Here is a 19,897-nt window from a genome sequence, read left to right as displayed (position 1 = left end):
TTCAGACTTGGCGTACGAGGTGCTAGAGAGATGTACAGAAACCGTAGTCAACGGTGAAACAGGAAAGGAGGAACAAAAGTACAACTTCGAATTCGTTGACGACCTATATGAAAACTGGGCAATTCCGGGTAAACATACAGCCTTCATTCCTCAGTTCAGCTTTCAGAAAGTTGTTTTAATGGTAGTGAAGTGAATGACATTTCCAAATCTGACTTCCCTTGGTATACTTTTGTGACGGGTGCCACCGGTGGAGCAGGACAGTCTCACCTTTTCATGAACTCCTGGTGTCGTCACGAGTCATGGTGATTCTAAAACATGCTCATGCTATGGTCGGAATCGTACATTCGACTCTGTTTTGGGCAGTGATTTCTTATGAATATGGAAAGGGATATGTCGCTTTTTTCGATGCAACCAACATACACTGGTATAATGCTAAAACCAAGAAACATTGTCTGGGAAATTCTGGAATTCGAACTGACAATCACGATCTTAAACGCCGGGTCTCTAGCCCTGGTGCGTTACTACGGACACACTACGTGCTGCCACGGCAACAATGTCTCAGTCAATATTGGCGTACTGTTAACTGCTTATATCAACAACAACGTTAAATGTACAACGTCCCAGTATCAATCATTTTATATCTATTCACGACATATTGCAGGTTGCAGAATCTTAACACAAATGGAAACAAGGTTTTTGTATAAGAAAAAATATGAAAAGTCTGATTCCTATTGAATGATTCCATATTGGTAATAATGCACGTATCCTCTTCGAGATAACAGATATAGTCAATGTACATGTAGTTTTGTAATGTGAATGTAGTTAAACATGTTTAAACAGCCTGCACTATTATGATTCTTTCTTTCAGATAGAAAGAAGAAGAAACACACTGAGGTTGACCTCGAAAAGAAAAAAGTTCCGTACACCCACAGGGCTAGTGTGATCAAAAACAACCACCCACTGTCTATCATGGTAATTCTTTTAGGAGATTTCCCTCTCTTGAGTGAGTCCGTTTTGTTTAACGCCACTATTTAATGGTATTTACTCCATATCACGTCATATCAGCTTGGTAGAAGATGAAAATCCAAAATGATGCAAGTCTGAGCAGAATATTATACATCATTACACGAACTTTGGTATTTGACACATGTCATACAATACCCTTTCAATAGACTTAAGAAATCTCTATAAAAACAGAGTCGATTGTACGATTGCGACTATATCATGAGCATGTGTGTATGAATCACTATCAAAAAGGGATGATACCAGGTGTTTGCGAAAAGGTGGGCGTATCCTGCCCACAAAGAACGTACGTCTGTACAACAAAAATTTGCCTGAAACTCAAACATGTCGGTATGACAAGAGCCTGAATAAAATTCACCTGAACATGCGACGTAGTATTGACAATCGTCGAATGCAGCTTTCAACGAGGTGAAGTTCTGTGTCTAGACACTGTGATGCTACATGTGAAGTTCTGTATCTAGACGCTTTGATGCTACATGTGAAGTTCTGTATCTAGACACTGTGACACTACATGTGAAGTTCTGTATCTAGACACTGTGACACTGCATGTGAAGTTCTGTATTTAGACACTGTGATGCTACATGTGAAGTTCTGTATCTAGACACTGTGATGCTACATGTGAAGTTCTGTATCTAGACACTGTGACACTACATGTGAAGTTCTGTATCTAGACACTGTGATGCTACATGTGAAGTTCTGTATCTAGACACTGTGACACTACATGTGAAGTTCTGTATCTAGACACTGTGACACTACATGTGAAGTTCTGTATCTAGACACTGTGATGCTACATGTGAAGTTCTGTATCTAGACACTGTGATGCTACATGTGAAGTTCTGTATCTAGACACTGTGATGCTACATGTGAAGTTCTGTATCTAGACACTGTGACACTACATGTGAAGTTCTGTATCTAGACACTGTGACACTGCATGTGAAGTTCTGTATCTAGACACTGTGACACTACATGTGAAGTTCTGTATCTAGACACTGTGATGCTACATGTGAAGTTCTGTATCTAGACACTGTGACACTACATGTGAAGTTCTGTATCTAGACACTGTGACACTACATGTGAAGTTCTGTATCTAGACACTGTGATGCTACATGTGAAGTTCTGTATCTAGACACTGTGATGCTACATGTGAAGTTCTGTATCTAGACACTGTGACACTACATGTGAAGTTCTGTATCTAGACACTGTCATGCTACATGTGAAGTTCTGTATCTAGACACTGTGATGCTACATGTGAAGTTCTGTATCTAGACACTGTGACACTACATGTGAAGTTCTGTATCTAGACACTGTGATGCTACATATGAAGTTCTGTATCTAGACACTGTGACACTACATGTGAAGTTCTGTATCTAGACACTGTGATGCTACATGTGAAGTTCTGTATCTAGACACTGTGATGCTACATGTGAAGTTCTGTATCTAGACACTGTGATGCTACATGTGAAGTTCTGTATCTAGACACTGTGACACTACATGTGAAGTTCTGTATCTAGACACTGTGATGTTACATGTGAAGTTCTGTATCTAGACACTGTGATGCTACATGTGAAGTTCTGTATCTAGACACTGTGATGCTACATGTGAAGTTCTGTATCTAGACACTGTGATGTTACATGTGAAGTTCTGTATCTAGACACTGTGATGTTACACATAAAGCGTTTTATCATATAATGGATAGGTTTCTCGGCAGGATAAAGCCAACGGAAAAAAACGATATCCGTTGGGGTCATAAGCGGATAGAGATGCAAATATCAAAGCTCAAGTGGGGACTACTTTCAGTGTTTATAAACAAACATGGCGTCACCCTCGTCATTCGGCGATCGAGTCAGAATTAACCATCGGGAATCTAGATAAACTACAGGGATAATTGCTATCATTATCAAAAGAACAGTCTAATATACTGAAAATCAGTGTCTAACTGTGACGTAGATAAGGCATTTTATAAGTTTTGGCAACTTTGGAGATATAAATTTCGAAACAATTTTGCGAGGGCACTAGGCCTAACCAAGCGGGATCAGTAGCCATATCTGGGCTTGTAGACCTCTGCGGCTTGAAACCTTCTCCACAAATAAAAATAGTTGGATTTGGCCGAAATATGTTTGAATCGTTATCTTTGTTTCGTTTTGTCGCTGTGTGTACATCTGACTACACTTCTTAACGTTATGACAGGACAGACCGACTGTCAACAACGTCTGACCGTGGCCGTGACGTCTCATAGACTAGGGTTAGAGTAGCTTCCCTTTGACAAAGGACAGTTACTCCACTGGACAGACTGATGGATTGCCGCGAAAGACAATTAAAAACAACTGTTGTTTTGCGTATATGTTGCTTCGCCACTGTATAAGAAACAGATTTCAGTTGGAACTATATTGGCTACTGTCACTGTCATATCACTTACCCTGTGACGTAATAAATATTAATGCGCGCATTCCAGGAAAACTCGCGATATTTCGGTAATGTTTGTGAGAGAGGGAAAGCGATTTTTAAAGCACAGAATTAAAGAATGACATTATATGATAAAGAGGTTATCACGCTTGTGTGTTTGGGGATGGTAAATATCCTGTATTAGGAATAAACACTATGTATTTAGCTCGCCAAGGCTAGCTAAATACAATGTTTATTCCTAATGGAGGATATTTACCATCCCCAAACACACTCGCGTGATAACCTCTATGTATCTAGACACTGTGATACTACACATGAAGTGCTGTATCTAGACAATGTGATACTACACATGAAGTGCTGTATCTAGACAATGTGATACTACACATGAAGTGCTGTATCTAGACAATGTGATACTACACATGAAGTGCTGTATCTAGACAATGTGACACTACACGTGATGCGTTGTATTTAGATAACGTGACACAACATGTGAAGCTGTGTATCTAGACACTGTGATGCTACACATAAAGCGTTGTATCTAGACACTGTGATACTACACATGAAGTGCTGTATCTAGACAATGTGATACTACACATGAAGTGCTGTATCTAGACAATGTGATACTACACATGAAGTGCTGTATCTAGACAATGTGATACTACACATGAAGTGCTGTATCTAGACAATGTGATACTACACATGAAGTGCTGTATCTAGACAATGTGATACTACACATGAAGTGCTGTATCTAGACAATGTGACACTACACGTGATGCGTTGTATTTAGATAACGTGACACAACATGTGAAGTTGTGTATCAAGACACTGTGATGCTACACATAAAGCGTTGTATCTAGACAATGTGATACTAAACATGAAGTGCTGTATCTAGACAATGTGATACTACACGTGATGCGTTGTATCTAGATCACGTGACACGCCGTCATATAGCTGGAATATTGTTGAGTGCGGCGTTAAACAACAAACAAACAAACAAACTGTATCTAGACAATGTGATGCTACAAGCGTTGAATCTAAATAACGTGACACTACACGTGTAGCGTTGTATCTTGATAACGTGACACTACACATGAAGCGTTGTATCTAGATAACGTGACGCTACACATGAAGTGCTGTATCTAGAAAATGTGATGCTACACATGAAGCGCTGTATCTAGATAATAAGACACTACACATGAAGCGTTGTATCTAGATAACGTGACACTACACATGAAGCGTTGTATCTAGATAATGTGACACTACACATGAAGCGTTGTATCTAGATAATGTGACACTACACATGAAGCGTTGTATCTAGATAATGTGACACTACACATGAAGGGTTGTATCTAGATAACGTGACACTACACATGAAGCGTTGTATCTAGATAATGTGACACTACACATGAAGCGCTGTATCTAGATAACGTGACACTACACATGAAGCGTTGTATCTAGATAACGTGACACTACACATGAAGCGCTGTATCTAGATAACGTGACACTACACATGAAGCTCTGTATCTAGATAACGTGACACTACATGTGTACCAAATATTTATATGACAGGTGGAGTGTAACAGGGATGAGCTGCTGCAGCATCCGTTGGTCAACAAACTCATCAAGAGGAAATGGTGGCATTTTGGGGCCTACTATTATCTGGCTAACTTCGGCGTTCATCTTTTCTTTGTCATCCTGCTGACGAGATACATGCTCCAGTCCACTCATCCCCGCGGCTAGTAAGCTCACATCAAAGACATTCAGTACATTCTAATTGGATATATATTTTGAATTGTGTACACATTCACGGAGGTACATTCATGTTAAGTGTAATTCAAATTCCTACGATTCAAACAGAATGGTAAAATGGTAATCCCAGGCTCATACACTACCAGTCATTCTGGGACACTTTGGTAGCCTTGTGGTTCAGGCTTTCGCCTGCGTGTGAGGCCCTTATTTGGTATTCACCGTCGTGATGTTGCTTGCATATTGCTAAAGGCAGCGTAAAGCCATATTCTCACGCTCTAGTAATCCTACAAATATGGCTGTAGCTGTCGTTAGGTTTTGGTTGAGAAGATAGTGATGTAGAATGTCATGATCACCTGGACGATATCTGCCTCACCATAGATTGTGTAGATAGTTGTGATTTTGTGGCAGACTAAGGTTGTACATGACTGTACTTTTCATTTCGATAGAACAGTTAATTTTATCCTGCACCTTCACTTCGTCTTCAGTACCGAGGCGGTATCCACATCAATCAACCACAACACATGCTCCAGGGATGTCAGCTACGGGCTTGTTGTAGAGAAAATCCTTTTGTATGTCGTCATGGGCGTAGGAGCATTCTTTGAGGTGAATACCTGCAATCTGAATCACATTGTTTTCACTTGTGCGGTTTTGAATTTCTAATATCTTCCTAAATCTAAGGAATATTCAAGCATCCGATTCGCAGACTTGCTTTGTTTGGCTGACGTTGTCTTATCCATCAAAAAGCTAAGGGCTAGTTCCTGACTGAAACACTTTACGTCACAAGTATGGAATATCTACCTCAGTCTACACACCACAAGTATAGACGTCAATTTCAGCCCAAACAGATATCATGGCGCAACCATATCAGTTATGATAAACGTTGCCCTCAAACGTTCTAGTTGGGTATCCATTTTTGACTCGTACCTCAGAAAATAGCACGTAAAATCTTCCACTAGAAAACACATTGATAAATATTTTAATCTTATGTATCTGCCTGGTTTGCTGTGCTCATCTTTGTAATTCGTCTTCAGCCCCGCCTTCTCTTGTTTTTTCATTATCAGTCTTTACTGTCAGCCCGCCCTACTTAATATACCATGTACCTCCTTCATGATGCATTCCCTATCTCTAGTATAGTCTATCCTTCTTTCACATGTCTGTGTCAACAGTCCTTCCGAAACGACTTTCATGTCCGCTGCTGCAACGTTGTGTGACTGATAGAAAGGAAGCAACGTTGTGTGACTGATAGAAAGGAAGCAAGGTTGTGTGACTGATAGAAAGGAAGCAAGGTTGTGTGACTGATAGAAATGAAGCAACGTTGTGTGACTGATAAAAAGGAAACAAAGTTGTGTGACTGATAGAAAGGAAACAAAGTTGTGTGACTGATAGAAAGGAAACAAAGTTGTGTGGCTGATAAAAATGAAGCAACGTTGTGTGACTGATAGAAATGAAGCAAGGTTGTGTGACTGATAGAAAGGAAACAACGTTGTGTGACTGATAGAAATGAAGCAAGTTATGTGACTGATAAAAAGGAAGCAACGTTGTGTGACTGATAGAAAGGAAACAAAGTTGTGTGACTGATAGAAATGAAGCAAGTTGTGTGGCTGATAGAAAGGAAGCAACGTTGTGTGACTGATAGAAAGGAAACAAAGTTGTGTGACTGATAGAAAGGAAGCAACGTTGTGTGACTGATAGAAATGAAGCAACGTTGTGTGGCTGATAAAAAGGAAGCAAGTTGTGTGGCTGATAGAAAGGAAGCAAAGTTGTGTGACTGATAGAAAGGAAGCAACGTTGTGTGACTGATAAAAAGGAAGCAAGTTGTGTGGCTGATAGAAAGGAAGCAAAGTTGTGTGACTGATAGAAATGAAGCAACGTTGTGTGACTGATAAAAAGGAAGCAAGTTGTGTGACTGATAGAAAGGAAGCAAAGTTGTGTGACTGATAGAAATGAAGCAACGTTGTGTGACTGATAGAAATGAAGCAACGTTGTGTGACTGATAAAAAGGAAGCAAGTTGTGTGACTGATAGAAAGGAAACAAAGTTGTGTGACTGATAGAAAGGAAACAAAGTTGTGTGACTGATAGAAAGGAAACAAAGTTGTGTGGCTGATAAAAATGAAGCAACGTTGTGTGACTGATAGAAATGAAGCAAGGTTGTGTGACTGATAGAAAGGAAACAACGTTGTGTGACTGATAAAAAGGAAACAAAGTTATGTGACTGATAGAAAGGAAACAAAGTTGTGTGACTGATAGAAAGGAAACAAAGTTGTGTGGCTGATAAAAATGAAGCAACGTTGTGTGACTGATAGAAATGAAGCAAGGTTGTGTGACTGATAGAAAGGAAACAACGTTGTGTGACTGATAGAAATGAAGCAAGTTATGTGACTGATAAAAAGGAAGCAACGTTGTGTGACTGATAGAAAGGAAACAAAGTTGTGTGACTGATAGAAATGAAGCAAGTTGTGTGGCTGATAGAAAGGAAGCAACGTTGTGTGACTGATAGAAAGGAAACAAAGTTGTGTGACTGATAGAAAGGAAGCAACGTTGTGTGACTGATAGAAATGAAGAAACGTTGTGTGGCTGATAAAAAGGAAGCAAGTTGTGTGGCTGATAGAAAGGAAGCAAAGTTGTGTGACTGATAGAAAGGAAGCAACGTTGTGTGACTGATAAAAAGGAAGCAAGTTGTGTGGCTGATAGAAAGGAAGCAAAGTTGTGTGACTGATAGAAATGAAGCAACGTTGTGTGACTGATAAAAAGGAAGCAAGTTGTGTGACTGATAGAAAGGAAGCAAAGTTGTGTGACTGATAGAAATGAAGCAACGTTGTGTGACTGATAGAAATGAAGCAACGTTGTGTGACTGATAAAAAGGAAGCAAGTTGTGTGACTGATAGAAAGGAAGCAAAGTTGTGTGACTGATAGAAATGAAGCAACGTTGTGTGACTGATAGAAATGAAGCAACGTTGTGTGACTGATAGAAAGGAAACAAAGTTGTGTGACTGATAGAAATGAAGCAAAGTTGTGTGACTGATAGAAATGAAGCAACGTTGTGTGACTGATAAAAAGGAAGCAAGTTGTGTGACTGATAGAAAGGAAACAAAGTTGTGTGACTGATAGAAATGAGGCAACGTTGTGTGACTGATAGAAATGAAGCAAGGTTGTGTGGCTGATAAAAAGGAAGCAAGTTGTGTGACTGATAGAAAGGAAGCAACGTTGTGTGACTGATAGAAAGGAAGCAACGTTAAGTGACTGATAGAAAGGAAACAAAGCTGTGTGACTGATGGGAAGGAAGCAAAGTTGTGTGACTGATAGAAAGGAAGCAAGGTTCTGTGACTGATGGAAAGGAAGAAAAGTTGTGTGACTGATAGAAAGGAAACAACGTTGTGTGACTAATAGAAAGGAAGCAGCGTTGTGTGGCTGATAGAAAGGAAGCAAAATTGTGTGGCTGATAGAAAGGAAGCAAAATTGTGTGACTGATAGAAAGGAAACAAAGCTGTGTGACTTATAGAAAGGAAGCAACGTTAAGTGACTGATAGAAATGAAGCAACGTTGTGTGACTGATAGAAAGGAAGCAACGTTGTGTGACTGATAGGAAGGAAGCAACGTTGTGTGACTGATGGACAGAAAGCAAAGTTGTGTGACTGATAGAAAGGAAGCAAGGTTGTGTGACTGATAGAAATGAAGCAACGTTGTGTGACTTATAGAAAGGAAGCAAAGTTGTGTCACTGATAGAAAGGAAACAAAGTTGTGTGACTGATAGAAATGAAGCAACATTGTGTGACTGATAGAAAGGAAGCAACGTTGTGTGACTGATAGAAATGAAGCAACGTTGTGTGACTGATAGAAATGAAGCAACGTTGTGTGACTGATGGAAAGGAAGCAACGTTAAGTGACTGATAGAAAGGAAACAACGTTGTGTGACTGATAGAAAGGAAGCAACGTTGTGTGACTGATAGAAAGGAAGCAACGTTAAGTGACTGATAGAAAGGAAGCAAGTTGTGTGACTGATAGAAAGGAAGCATGCAAAGGTAAGTCAATTGTTCACATGAAATAACAAATAGTGATAGAAATAGAGGAAAGAGTGTCGATCGGTATGCGTGTATTTGCAGATAGTGCAGATGATCAACATGCGGACAGCATACTTGAGTAATCTGGAGAGTTACGTTGAGTGGGTCGCCTACATCTTCACGTTTCTCCTTCTGTTGGAGTTCAGTGAGTGCACCGTAACCACAGGCTACCGACAGGTGAGGCCGCAGCATAACAACATATCTACACTGCACAATGTTATTGAAATGTCTGTTTAAGGGCAATTCTATTCAATGAATAACATTTTGTTTTGGCCGCTCGTATGGACACTTTGGTTTAACATGTATCTTCTTGTAGACAGCTCTCAAGCAGCACCTGTACTGAATTGGTATAGCCAGATAGGGTCGATGCTAGCCAAGTGTATGTAATGCATATGGCAAACGAGCATCAGTCGCCTTTTCACAGTTTTCCCATTTAACTGTTTACATTGCATTACATACGTGTTTATGCTTAATTAATTACAATATTCACGTGTCAATATTCAAGAATGGAACATGATGTTTCGGTTCCGAGAGTGGGATTGAGAGTGAGTGTGAGAGTGAGAGTGAAAGTGAGTGTGAGAGTGAGAGTGAGAGTGAGAGTGAGTGTTAGCGTGAGAGTGAGAGTGAGTGTGAGAGTGAGAGTGAGAGTGAGAGTGAGAGTGAGTGTGAGTGTGAGAGTGAGTGTGAGAGTGAGAGTGAGAGTGTGTTTGAGAGTGAGAGTGAGAGTGAGAGTGAGAGTGAGTGTGAGAGTGAGAGTGAGAGTGAGAGTGAGTGTGAGTGTAAATGTGAGAGTGAGTGTGAGAGTGAGAGTGAGTGTGAGAGTGAGAGTGAGTGTGAGTGTGAGAGTGAGAGTGAGAGTGAGAGTGAGTGTGAGTGTGAGAGTGAGTGTGAGAGTGAGAGTGAGAGTGAGTGTGAGTGTGAGAGTGAGTGTGAGAGTGAGAGTGAGAGTGTGTTTGAGAGTGAGAGTGAGAGTGAGAGTGAGAGTGAGAGTGAGTGTGAGAGTGAGAGTGAGTGTGAGAGTGAGAGTGAGTGTGAGAGTGAGAGTGAGAGTGAGAGTGTGAGTGAGTGTGAGTGTGAGTGTGAGTGTGAGAGTGAGAGTGAGAGTGAGTGTGAGTGTGAGAGTGAGTGTGAGAGTGAGAGTGAGAGTGTGTTTGAGAGTGAGAGTGAGAGTGAGAGTGAGAGTGAGAGTGAGTGTGAGAGTGAGTGTGAGTGTGAGAGTGAGTGTGAGTGTAAATGTGAGAGTGAGTGTGAGAGTGAGAGTGAGAGTGTGTTTGAGAGTGAGAGTGAGAGTGAGAGTGAGTGTGAGAGTGAGAGTGAGTGTGAGAGTGAGTGTGAGTGTGAGAGTGAGTGTGAGTGTAAATGTGAGAGTGAGTGTGAGAGTGAGTGTGAGTGTGAGAGTGAGAGTGAGAGTGAGAGTGAGAGTGAGTGTGAGTGTGAGAGTGAGTGTGAGAGTGAGAGTGAGAGTGTGTTTGAGAGTGAGAGTGAGAGTGAGAGTGAGTGTGAGAGTGAGAGTGAGCGTGTGTTTGAGAGTGAGAGTGAGAGTGAGTGTGAGAGTGAGAGTGAGAGTGAGAGTGAGAGTGTGTTTGAGAGTGAGCGTGTGTTTGAGAGTGAGAGTGAGAGTGAGTGTGAGAGTGAGTGTGAGAGTGAGTGTGAGAGTGAGTGTGAGAGTGAGAGTGAGAGTGAGAGTGTGTTTGAGAGTGAGAGTGAGAGTGAGTGTGAGAGTGAGAGTGAGAGTGAGAGTGAGAGTGAGTGTGAGAGTGAGAGTGAGAGTGAGAGTGAGCGTGAGTGTGAGTGTGAGTGTGAGTGTGAGTGTGAGAGTGAGAGTGAGTGTGAGTGTGAGAGTGAGAGTGAGAGTGAGTGTGAGTGTGAGTGTGAGAGTGAGTGTGAGTGTGATTGTGATTGTGATTGTGAGAGTGAGTATGAGTGTGAGCTTGAGTGTGAGTTCCTTAACATGCAATATACTGAAGTAAAACATTATTGAGGAGCGGGACCGCGAGTCACATGAACTGGTATTGTTGTTGGCGGAAGGTGTGTTACATTGTTATCTCTTAGGACAAACCTTGCAGTTACCAGTGTTCTTCTGTTCAGGACTGGCAGTGGTCTCTTGGCACCTTCGCCCTCTTCTTCTCCTGGATTGACCTAGTGCTGTACCTCAAGGCCTTCACGTCCCTAGGCCTGTATGTCGTCATGTTCCAGCTCGTCTGTTGGACGTTTCTCAAGGTGTTTACGGTGTTCTTCTCACTCCTACTCGCCTTCGCCCTCGGATTCCACACACTTTTACAAAATCAGGTATACAATAGGTTCCCCTTGTTCTCAATGGAAGCCCGATTTAGCAACTCGAACGAAGCAATAATGATCCGATGCATCGTAGATCACACATGGAACTAAGTACCATAGTACCTTACCTTGGCCACAATCAGATGAAGTCATATTTTCAAGAAGATATATCCCCTGTAAAATATTTAAATAAAACCCATGAATAGATAAACTGTGTCACATTATTTAACTGGAGATATACAATAAATGTGTTTTATGTCTAAAACTTATTGAATACATACTCCAAAATACCCAATACAATCCCGACCATTATTCGTGAATAGGTGCCATTTAGAGACGTGGCCAACTCCATCCTGAAAACAGCCGTTATGTTCGTGGGGGAGATGGACTATAATGACATCTTCAACGCTGGTCTCAATGACACCACAGCAACAGACACCACCAACCTGCTGTACCCGCCAGCAACATCCGTCCTCTTCTCCATCTTCGTCACACTGGCGTCTATTGTCCTAATGAACTTACTGGTAAGTCTCATTGATTGCTTGATCCCAAAGATATAATTTTGTAATTGTTGTCAGAACTGGTTACGTATGTTCTATAAACAGACATTGGTGATATTGATTTGTGATACACTGGGCACAAGTACAAGAACAATATACTTGGTTGTATAATGTATATGCAAGGGACACAAGAACAATTATACTTGGTTGTATAATGTATATGCATGGGGCACAAGAACAATTATACTTGGTTGTATAATGTATATGCAAGGGACACAAGAACAATTATACTTGGTTGTATAATGTATATGCAAGGGACACAAGAACAATTATACTTGGTTGTATAATGTATATGCAAGGGACACAAGGACAATTATACTTGGTTGTATAATGTATATGCATGGAGCATGAGAACACTCATACCTATCTGATAGTTTACTGCCGACATGTTTGTATGAGAATATGAGAAATACCATGTCACCATAGCCATGGACACAACACAATTTTGTTTTGGCGAGTATAAGGTACAGGAAAATACCTTTTGGGTTTTGAGCGAAAGTGAAGTTTGGGGCATCGGAATCCATTCAGGTTGTGCCAGTTGTCAAGGTAACACTTTCAAGCCTTTCCACCCACCAGGTCGGTTTGGCTGTGGATGACATCAAGGGGACACTTCTACGAGCAGCCTTCAAGCAGACAGCTATGCATGTAAGGAATCGACAGATAGGTTTAAAGCTGCCTTGCATGATATTTCAGTAATATCAGTGTGTCAGCATGGGGTGGAACGAAAGCCCGAAGTGTAAAAGTTCATTCAAGAAATGTGAGGAGGCCATAGGCCCATATCACACGTGGGGTGACAAAAATGTCACACTGGAGAGAGGGTAATACATGTTATGTTAATACAGTTTACATTGTCTCTTAAGTATTGCATGAGATACGACGCCGTGATATAACTGAAATATTGTTAAAAGCGGCGTTAAACCCAACTCACTCACACTGCATAAGAAACGTAAATTGCAAGATTTCTAATTGTACACAGGTCGGAGGAACTCTTCAGCTGATTACATTGACAACGAGATGGGTACAAAACATAAGGTCTTTCAAACTATGTTTTGTTTTGTGGCATCAACAGCACTGCAAAGTGTACAAAGTAGACCTCATCGTCAATAGTGTTACAGTTACATAACTTATACACTCGCGGCTCTCTTGGCTGCCAAATATATCTTCTAGTTTTAATTGGAAGGAACAACATCTAAAAGCAGCCAGGGCTACTCTAAATTTTGAAACACTCATCACTTCATCATAAAGGATATTTTATAATATAAATGGTGTAACTATTGGTTTTGGTGCCTGTAGGGGCGCATCGTGTCAATCCTGTCCGTATTTTCCTTCGCACAAAATCCAAACTCTGAGAAAAAAAGCTGAAGTATTAAGTACAAATTATTGCTCCCGTTATAGCCAAATCCTGCATAAAAGACAATATTCTTAACCTTTGAAGCCCTATTACTTTTTCACCTTTTCACGTATCTTCTTTCAGGCATTCGTAAGAATACTGCACCACTACTTTAAACACGATTGTAGGTATGAATATAAAGTGCATTCTCCTATTGAAATATGATTTGAGGTGGAATTCTTCACTTGTAACAGGCGTTTTCACGCAGACTCAACTTAACACCCCAACGCAAGCCCCATATAGCAGAATTGGGTTAACCGGAGAATTAACACCGAACCTCTGTTATATCACTTTTCTTCAGATAAAGTAGCCCAAGTGATAAAGGTCTTCAACGTTCACTACTTTGCTGAAGTCCACAATTAGGGAGTGGTACTGACAAACCTAAATATATAATCTGGCGAAACCGTGATCGGACCCACGATCATATGTTTCTGGTACGTCTAAGATACATAACCCTGCACAGTGAATTTGCCTCGGGCGACTGTGCCACCCACATCCCCGTAATCAACAGAGAAGCTTGGGACACAAAACCCCAAAATAAGTGTTCTGTGTGTAGTCTATAAGATAAATAGTCAAGCATTAAACTACCTCACAAATATCTCTGCATTGTGTAACGAATCCTAATTTCGTTAATTCATTCAAGTGTTTTATTCGTTTTACAAAGCATACTCTTCAGCAACCTATGCTTGTCGTAAGAGGCGACTAACGGGATCAGGTGGTCAGGGTCGTTGACTTGGTTGATGCATGTCATCGATCTCAATTGCGTGGATCGATGCTCATGATGCCAATCACTGGATTGTCTGGTCCAGACTCGATTGTTTACAGACTGCCGTCATATAGCTGGAATATTGTTGAGTGCGGCAAAGCATACTTGTTTGTTGCCCCAGGTTAATACAAGGTGTGCTTTTTCTAAAAGATTGAACTAGTGCTGGATGTGGAGAAGGTTCTATGGAACTCGCTAAGAGAAAGGTTATACAGAAAGAGAAATGCGCAGAAGAAGAAGAAGATGCCCTGGCTATGGAAAAAGTTTATGAGCTCTTCGATATGGTGGTGGAACCAGAGAATTGAGAAGGAGGAGAACACGGTGTTGGTGAGTGTGTGTGCGTGTGCGCGTGTGCGTGTGCGTGTGCGTGTGCGTGTGCGTGTGCGTGTGCGTGCGCGTGTGCGCGTGCGCGTGTGCGTGTGCGTGTGCGTGTGTGTGTGTGTGTGTGTGTGTGTGTGTGCGTGCGTGTGCGTGTGTGCGTGTGCGTGTGCGTGTGTGTGCGCGTGTGTGTGTGCGTGTGGGGGTGGGGTGGGGTGGGGGGTGGTGGTGGGACCCTACCCGTAGTGCTGTATGGTGATAACTTTCCCGTTTGTAGCACTGCTCAGTGATATCCTACCCGAATGTACATGTAGTACTGCACAGCGATATCCTGTCCTTATGTAGTACTGTACATTGATATCCCGCCTGTGTGTAGTACTGTACAGTGATGTCCAACACGTGTGTAGTGCTGTAAAGTGAAATCCTACATGTGTGTAGTACTGTACAGTGATATCCCGCCTGTGTGTAGTACTGTACAGTGATATCCCGCCCGTGTGTAGTACTGTACAGTGATATTCCGCCTGTGTGTAGTACTGTACAGTGATATCCCGCCTGTATGTAGTACTGTACAGTGATGTCCAACTCGTGTGTAGTACTGTACTTTGATATCCCGCCTGTGTGTAGTACCGTACAGTGATGTCCAACACGTGTGTAGTGCTGTAAAGTGAAATCCTACCAATGTTTAATGCTGCTCAGTGGTATCCTACCCGTGTGTAGTGCTGTGCAGTGATGTTCAACTCGTGTGTAGTGTTGTACAGTGATATCCCGCCCGTTTGTAGAACTGTACAGTGATATCCCACCCGTGTGTAGCTCTGTACAGTGATACCCCGCCTGTTTGTAGTACTGTACAGCGATGTTCAACTCGTGTGTAGTACTGTACAGTGATATCCCGAATGTTTGTAGTACTGTACAGTCATATCCCGCCTGTGTGTTGTACTGTACAGTGATGTCAAACTCGTGTGTATTCCTGTACAGTGATGCCCCGCCTGTGTGTAGTACTGTACAGTGATATCCTACATGTGTGTAGTACTGTACAGTGATATCCTACATGTGTGTAGTACTGTACAGTGATATCCCGCCTGTGTGTAGTACTGTACAGTGATATCCCGCCCGTGTGTAGTACTGTACAGTGATATTCCGCCTGTGTGTAGTACTGTACAGTGATATCCCGCCTGTGTGTAGTACTGTAAAGTGATGTTCAACTCGTGTGTAGTACTGTACAGTGATATCCCACCTGTGTGTAGTACTGTACAGTGATGTCCAACTCGTGTGTAGTACTGTAAAGTGATGTTCAACTCGTGTGTAGTACTGTACAGTGATATCCCACCTGTATGTAGTACTGTAAAGTGATGTTCAACTCGTGTGTAGTACTGTACAGTGATATCCCACCTGTGTGTAGTACTGTAAAGTGATGTTCAACTCGTGTGTAGTACTATACAGTGATACCCCGCCTGTTTGTAGTACTGTACAGTGATATCCCGCCTGTTTGTTGTACTGTACAGTGATATCACGCCTGTTTGTTGTACTGTACAGTGATATCCCGCCTGTTTGTTGTACTGTACAGTGATATCCCGCCTGTGTGTAGTACTGTACAGTGATGTTCAACTTGTGTGTAGTACTGTACAGTGATATCACGCCTGTTTGTTGTACTGTACAGTGATATCCCGCCTGTGTGTAGTACTGTACAGTGATGTTCAACTTGTGTGTAGTACTGTACAGTGATATCACGCCTGTTTGTTGTACTGTACAGTGATATCCCGCCTGTGTGTAGTACTGTACAGTGATGTTCAACTTGTGTGTAGTACTGTACAATGATATCCCGCCTGTGTTTAGTATTATACAGTGATGTCCAACTCGTGTGTAGTGCTGTAAAGTGAAATCCTACCAGTGTTTAGTGCTGCTCGGTGGTATCCCACCCGTGTGTAGTGGCGCACAGTGATATCCTTCCGGTGTGTAGTGCCGCACAGTGATATCCCGCCCGTGTGAAATGTTGGTAAGTGATATCCTACCCGTTTGAAATGTTGGAAAGTGATATCCTACCCGTGTGAAGTGTTGTACAGTAATATCCTACCCGTGTGAAGTGTTGTACAGTGATATCCTATTTGTGTATAGTGATGTACAGTGATATCCTACTGGTGTTTTGTGTCTGGTGTCCCCCGCCGTGATATTGCTGGAATATTGCTAAAAGTGGCGTAAAACCATACTCACTCACTCACTGCAGGGGTGCTGTCCGTGTGTACTGCTGCTCCGTGTCAGCCTACCCGTGTGTAGTGTTGAACAGTTATATTCTTCCTGTGTACAGTGATATCCTTCACGTGTGTAGTGCTGTTCCGTAATAGCCTACCCGTGTGTAGTGTTGAACAGTGATATACTTCCTGTGTACAGTGATATCCTTCACGTGTGTATTGCTGTTCAGTGATATCCTACACGTGTGTAGTGATGTTCAGTGATATCCTACACGTGTGTAGTGATGTTCATTGATATCCTACACGTGTGTAGTGATGTTCAGTGATATCCTACACGTGTGTACTGTTGAACAGTGACATCCTTCCTGTGTACAGTGATATCCTTCACGTGTGTCGTGCTGTACAGTGATAGCCTACCGGTGTTTAGTGTTGAACAGTGATATACTTCCTGTGTACAGTGATATCCTTCACGTGTGTAGTGCTGTACAGTGATAGCCTACCCGTGTTTAGTGTTGAACAGTGATATACTTCCTGTGTACAGTGATATCCTTCACGTGTGTAGTGCTGTACAGTGATAGCCTACCGGTGTTTAGTGTTGAACAGTGATATACTTCCTGTGTACAGTGATATCCTTCACGTGTGTAGTGCTGTACAGTGATAGCCTACCCGTGTTTAGTGTCTGGTGTCCCCCGCTGTGATAAAAGCGGCGTAAAACCATACTCACTCACTCACTCACTCACTACAGTGGTATCCTGTCCGTGTGTAGTGTTGAACAGTGATATCCTACACGTGTGTATTGCTGTTCAGTGATATCCTCCACGTGTGTATTGCTGTTCAGTGATATACTACACGTGTGTAGTGATGTTCAGTGATATCCTTCACGTGTGTCGTTCTGTACAGTGATAGCCTACCCGTGTTTAGTGTTGAACAGTGATATACTTCCTGTGTACAGTGATATCCTACACGTGTGTAGTGCTGTACAGTGATAGCCTACCCGTGTTTAGTGTCTGGTGTCCCCCGCTGTGATAAAAGCGGCGTAAAACCATACTCACTCACTCACTACAGTGGTATCCTGTCCGTATGATGTTTTTTCTCCCGTTTTTTGGGGGGGAATCATCATCTGATTATGTTTCAGGTATCTATTGATGGTGTTGCCAAGCAACAGAGGCGGCTGGAGAGGCTGATTGTGACGCTGAACAGAGACGTGTTGACACTGCTGAAACACTGTGACCATGACAAACCCGGCTAAATGGAGTCGAACAGGAACTAGGAGTGTCATAGTTTATACTAAATATTTTATTAAAGAAGTGTAATCTTACAGATATTTTCTTTTCCAAGAAGTAATACCTACGATGCCTTCTATGTAAAGTCGTCGCTATATGGCTGAAATAATGCCAAAGGGGCGTTAAATTGTAACTCACGCACTCACTTCTAGGTGAAGCAGTTGTGTAAAAGGAAAACTGTTGGGCTGAAACATGTCATTTTGTAACATTTAATGTTGTTAGTTTAAGCAAGGTTTTGGTAATAATGTTTTAATTGAATGCTGATTAACAGCTCCTCCTTTGTCTTATGGATATGGCGTCGTCGGTCCGATCCCGTGCCCACCTCATACCAAAATATATTTGAAGATGGTACTTGTTGTTACCCTGCCTGACACTCTACATTAACGGGGGGGGAAACAATGACTGTTGGCTCGTTGTCAGTTTACGGTGTCTGAGTGGATTATTCAGGTTAAACTGCAGCATGGTATCTCATTGGAATAACACTATCAAACCGGCATAAGTTCGAACCAGTACAAGTAGCCATATACGAGTGCATTACGTCGTTATATAAGTGCAATGGTCTTAAACGCAACGTTAAACTCATTTTATTCACGTTCATTGAGGCATACATAGAAAAAGAAAGGGTGGAATGATTAGGGTGTCAGTTCTCTATCAGGTGTTCTATATCAACAAAAATGTGTATGTTAATTTCTCTTGTTGGAATAATCACTTTGTGACGCAAAGGAGTGTGGGATTTGGATTTTACGGTCTTGAAAGGGTTACATTTGCTATCCAGCTATGTTAAAATATCCACCATGGTGTCGCGCATGTGCGCTCGGTAGCATCCTAACAAAAGGCCTCTGGCATGGGCCTAAATTGTGTGTTTTGAGAAACGTGGCAATTTTCGTTGTTGTCTAAAATGTGCAGGTCTTTTGAAGCACTTTGCAGTGACCAAATGTTTTGAAATCTTTTGTAAACATTGGAAGGGTTAGATTGGCTATCCAGCTATGTTTAAATAACCAGCATGGCGTCCCTGCCGCTTCCTCACAGGGGCCTCTGACGTCAATTTGGACACATTCAAACGGTTGTATTTCCCTAACGACTACGTCTTAGAATTAGGAGAGCTTTCAAACGAGCCATGATACTTAATAAAATCGCTTCATATTGTAGAAAAGTGTTTTTTCACCTCTCCAACAAAAGTATATCCAAGTGAGCAAACGGAAACGACATTGGTCTATTTTGTGTGTTTGAGAAACGTGCCAATTTTCGTTTTGGGCGTAAATGTGCAGATGTTTTGAAGCACTTCGCAGTTACCAAATCCCTTGAAATCTTTTGTAAACACTGAAAGGGTGACATTGGCTATCAAGCAAGGTGTCCCGCATGCGTGTGCGGTCGCTTCCCAACAGAGACCTCTGACGTCAATTTGGACAACTTCAAACGTTTGTATCTCGCTAACGACCACTTATAGGTGTGTCGGATTTGGTATCAAATGTCTTAGAATTTGGAGAGCTTTCCAACGAGCCACCAAATGTACATCCATGTGAGCAAATGGAATCGATATTGGTCTACATTCTATACTGAAAACAAAAGTTCCTGTGACATTGAGTAAGATTTAATGCAAAGTTTTGTTTCTTACCAAATCTGAAACAATTTCGGTTTGCAACAGATAAAAGACTCCTGTGATTCAATTTGCCATAATGACTTCAGAAAATGCGTGATTTCATAAAAAAAAACATGAACATGCCAAAATGAAAATTTACAAATCAATAGCGTGTGTGTCCACATGGTTAACGCACATGTTTTTATACCCATTCTTGGGTAGTGAAATGCATGGGGCTACAATATTGAAAACCAAACTTTTCTTGTTTGAAAAATACACTAAAATATTGGTGTCACAAGAACTTTTG

At 41.7% G+C, this 19,897-nt stretch overlaps 1 protein-coding gene across 1 annotated transcript in view; it reads left to right on the top strand.

Annotated features, from left to right (window-relative positions):
• Positions 1 to 19,122, top strand: part of LOC139461696 (transient receptor potential cation channel subfamily A member 1 homolog) — a 49,675-nt gene extending 30,553 nt beyond the window's left edge. Inside the window, exons 21-30 of the mRNA XM_071243156.1 lie at positions 6 to 128; positions 869 to 972; positions 4,996 to 5,165; positions 5,661 to 5,778; positions 9,277 to 9,411; positions 11,323 to 11,523; positions 11,835 to 12,035; positions 12,648 to 12,716; positions 14,378 to 14,551; positions 17,864 to 19,122. Of these exons, the coding sequence (XP_071099257.1) occupies positions 6 to 128; positions 869 to 972; positions 4,996 to 5,165; positions 5,661 to 5,778; positions 9,277 to 9,411; positions 11,323 to 11,523; positions 11,835 to 12,035; positions 12,648 to 12,716; positions 14,378 to 14,551; positions 17,864 to 17,977 (1,409 nt within the window). The 3' untranslated portion in view covers positions 17,978 to 19,122. The remainder of the gene's footprint in view (positions 1 to 5; positions 129 to 868; positions 973 to 4,995; positions 5,166 to 5,660; positions 5,779 to 9,276; positions 9,412 to 11,322; positions 11,524 to 11,834; positions 12,036 to 12,647; positions 12,717 to 14,377; positions 14,552 to 17,863) is intronic.
• Positions 19,123 to 19,897: the final 775 nt, after the last annotated feature.

The sequence above is a fragment of the Haliotis cracherodii genome, unplaced genomic scaffold (assembly GCF_022045235.1).
Source record: "Haliotis cracherodii isolate W230 unplaced genomic scaffold, xgHalCrac1.p SCAF_15, whole genome shotgun sequence".
NCBI classification, from domain to species: Eukaryota; Metazoa; Mollusca; class Gastropoda; order Lepetellida; family Haliotidae; genus Haliotis; species Haliotis cracherodii.
The sequence above is the reverse complement of the archived record's forward strand: the minus strand, read 5'-3'. Positions and strand labels throughout refer to the sequence as shown.